Source organism: Pyxicephalus adspersus, chromosome 5, assembly GCF_032062135.1.
Source record: "Pyxicephalus adspersus chromosome 5, UCB_Pads_2.0, whole genome shotgun sequence".
NCBI lineage: Eukaryota > Metazoa > Chordata > Amphibia > Anura > Pyxicephalidae > Pyxicephalus > Pyxicephalus adspersus.
The window spans coordinates 5,083,020-5,086,908 of NC_092862.1; the positions used below are offsets into that span (position 1 = coordinate 5,083,020).

The 3,889-nt window shown below is 40.5% G+C and overlaps 1 protein-coding gene across 1 annotated transcript; it reads right to left on the reverse strand.

Moving 5' to 3' along the window:
* Positions 1–869: 869 nt before the first annotated feature.
* On the reverse strand, positions 870–3,085 carry LOC140330466 (E3 ubiquitin/ISG15 ligase TRIM25-like). Its single transcript, XM_072410603.1, has one exon. It carries the CDS (start codon positions 2,961–2,963, stop codon positions 1,392–1,394), a length of 1,572 nt encoding a protein of 523 aa, XP_072266704.1. The 5' UTR covers positions 2,964–3,085; the 3' UTR covers positions 870–1,391.
* Positions 3,086–3,889: the final 804 nt, after the last annotated feature.

Here is a 3,889-nt window from a genome sequence, read left to right on the forward strand (position 1 = left end):
TTTTTCAAAGCGAGACATCGCTTTGACCTATATAGAGAGGCTTCCAGAGTGCCACAGAGAGAAACTCTTCTCATACCAGTGTCAGTATGGTGCAGGCTCCGTGTGGCTGTGAATTTGAGAGGTGGGTGTGATTTAAAGCATTTTTTCTTTACATATGAACCAACGGGCCTTCCCTGCTGCTTGTGTGCAGGACAGAGGCTTGATGGGGGGAGGGGTTATTTGCATGACTTGCAGAAGAAATCTTTTGCTGAGGTTGTGGGTGATTTTAAGAATTGAGCTCTACTGCAACATCTTGTAACTCTTTATTGACCAAGACAAACTCTGCATTTTTTTCTTTTTTCATATCAAAGCACAGATTGCTCTAGAAATGACTGAAGTAATTAAAGTTAAAAAAAAGTATCTTTAAATTGTGGGCAGCTTTCAGAACAAATTAAACTATTTTCTATAGAAACCTATAGAAAATCACATTTCGGCTAACAAATGTGATTCCGGAACGCATTATCTTTGTTAACTGAGGTATCACTGTAATCCTGTAACAAATGAAATAGGACAAAGACATGGTTAAAAATACATTTCAACCAGTTAATATATAATTATGCAAGCTAAATTTTATCACTTCAATTACCCTGGAACCAACATACCAAATACAGAGTACAGAGTACAGAGACAGCAAAATTCCCAAGACAAAGACTACCATAGTATTTGTACCATTGCTACAAGAAATATAATAAAATCTTTATAAAAGTTACACAATCGGGCATCCCCTTCCTGAACCCGCACCCCCTCTCTTAACCTGTTCAACCATCAACCAGTATATCAAACATCAAACCAGTCATTTCTGATATTTTTTTTGATGAGTTATACAGATATATGAAACATCATTGAAATTTACTGACGCATAACAAACAAAAGAAGAAAGAAAACCCATCATAAAGAGAAAACTAGGCAGACCCTAACAATTAACTTCTATTTGCTGTGCTTTGATCTGTTTAAAAAAAAGTTTTGGTTTATCTGTTAAAAAAAAGTTTTGGTATATCTGTTAAAAAAGTACAAAACATTTCCATTGATTAAATAGAATTAATGAATGAATTAAAAGAATAATAGTCCACAGTAGAGGATGAGGGAGAACAATATTGCTTAGCAGGAGAAGAATTAACATTTTTTGTCTTGGTAACAGAGGATAAATAGAGGCCAAATCTCTCCAGCAGGAGGAAGAAATGTCACAATGGGTTTAAGAAATGTCACAAATGGGTTTAAAAAAAAAAAAAAAGCCTACATACACGTTAATGTTTTGGTGCCAAGAATCTCAAATTTTTGAAACGTAATAGATAGTAGTGTAGTAGTAGTGAATCATTCTGTTGGCAGCAGATTCTGGGCCCAAATTTTCTGCACTACAATATTGATATACGACCTTCTGCCAGCCATAAGGCAGCATGAAGGGGCTCAGTGAAGGTGGTGGTGAAGGTGTATAAGTGTCTGATGGGGTCGGACAAGTCATAAAAAGACAACTGCCCGGCCTCATAATCCAAATAAACCCTGACTGTATTGGAAACTATATCAGGTAAGATCATCTGTTTACTGTCATGTTCTATGAAATATCGATTGTTTTTTCTGCACATATCCCAGGACTTCTTATTGCATCCAATCCCTGCGTGGTCTCCTCTCCTCTCTATACTGGGATAACACATCCCGACTGCCCACCTCTCTGATTTACTGACATCCACATCCCAGTAATGTCGCCCGGAGGAAAATCTCATTCTGCATATCACCTGAATACAATTCTCAAATCTTTCTGGTGTTTCTGGGCGATTCTGACCTTTATCTGACAGGGATACAGTTTTCATGTCATCTGATATCTGTAGATAATCATGAGCTGTATTCACATCCAATAATACGTCTGGAGCTTCCTGTATATTGAAACAAGCATTTACGTCTTTTATAATATCAGATAACCTTGTGTTTAATGTGTGTGAGACGCCAACCACATCCAGAGATCTTCCATCATGAATGAGCTCCTCATGTCTCCCTCTGTCCTCATTATCTCCGTCTCCAGTACCACTCAAGTCCTGTGTGTCTGATTCCTGTAAGAAAGTCAGTGGGTCAGTCATGTTACACAGCTCCTCAATGTGACCCATCTTCCTGGACATCTCATCTTTCTTTATTTCCAGCTGTTGGATCATATCGGACAATGATAGTGAAAGCTGCTCTTCCTGCCTTGAGATCTCACTCAGGACTCTCTTCTCCAGGTCTTCCAGCTGTCTCCTGATGTCTCTGAACACAGTGGTGACTGTTTCTGTTAAACCAGATGCTTTTTTTTGTACATTTCTCCTGTGTCCCTGCAGAGTTTGGACTCTTTTCTCAATCTGCTCTCTCTCAATGATTAATTTTTGCTGAACATGTTGTAGTTTCTGTTTTATCTGCTCAGAGGCCTCCTCCAGAGTCTTCATTTTGTGACCTTGATGTTCTCCGACCAGACTGCAGGACACACAGATACAGGTGGCATCCGCAGGGCAATAATATTTAAGGAGTTCCCTATGGACGGAGCATTTCCTCTTCTCCATGGAAGTGGTGGGATCAGTTAGGACATGTTCTGGTGACTTGCTGTGGACTCTCAGGTGATTATCACAAAGAGAAGCTTCACACAACAGACAGGATTTAACAGCAGGTACAGGAGTGTGGATACAATAAGTGCAGAAGATTCCGGTTTCTTGCCGATCTGGTGGAGTAGATCGAAAAGTCTCCACTATATTACACAGTGCTATGTTCCTCTGCAGTGCAGGCCGATCCAGGAACCTTTTTCTGCATTCAGGACAGGAATAACCTCCAGACCTCTCCTGTGTATCCAGCACACGATCAATACAGACCCGGCAGAAGTTGTGTCCACATCTCAGGTTTACAGGATCTGTATAAATGTTCAGACAGATGGAACAGTCCAGCGCCTGTGTCAAATCGGCAAACGCCATCGCTGACAGCAGAAGAGAGAAATGAAATGTCTTGGATATCAGGAAGCTGATGGGCGTTTCATAGTTCCGTGTACAGGGAGGGGCTCTGCTAGTCTAGCAGTTGTCGTAAAGTACAACTACACTCATAAAGTTGTAAGGAGTCTCAGTTTACCTAACCTACTGTGCGTACATAAAGTATGCAAATCATATAATTCTCTGCAGTTGTGTCACGTGTGTGTGTATATATATATATATATATATATATATATATATATATATATTTTTTTTTTACATTGCATTGTACTTAGTTTACTTAGTTTTGTACTAGTTTTTTATATTCCCACACCTAACTCAGTGTGTTATTGAGATCTGTAATGGTGGTCTGTCTTTGAGGTCTAAAATAGGGGTCTGTTACTGAGGTCTGCACTGATGTCTGTCTGGGAGCCTGCACTGAAATCTGCAATGGGGGTGAATTACTAAGGTCTGCAGTGTGGATCTGTTTTAAGGTCCACGATGGGAGTCTGGTATTGAGATGTGCTCTGAGGTTTACAGTAGGGTTCTGTACTGAGGTCTGCTAGGGTCTGGCATAGAGGTCTGTTACAAAGGTCTTTGTGATGAACGCCCTCTCTCAGCCCACACCCTGCGCATAGACTTTCCAGCAGGTTCAGCAACAGTCCATGCACCAGCATGCTGAAAAGGGGCCGTCATGGGGCAAGGTTAACCACTCTGTTACCCCTTGCCAAACACACCATCACAGGTAGACTGCCACCACGTGTTTAGACAGAAGCACTCACCGTTACCTTTGACAACCATAGTTATGATTCTGCTTCTTTAATACTGTCTGTGTCACCTACTGCCACTCCAGACAGGAATGTCTAAGAAATCATGATGTTTATAGTAGCGTTTTCAGGTTAGCAAGTTACACTATTTCTATCTAGAGCATTCAG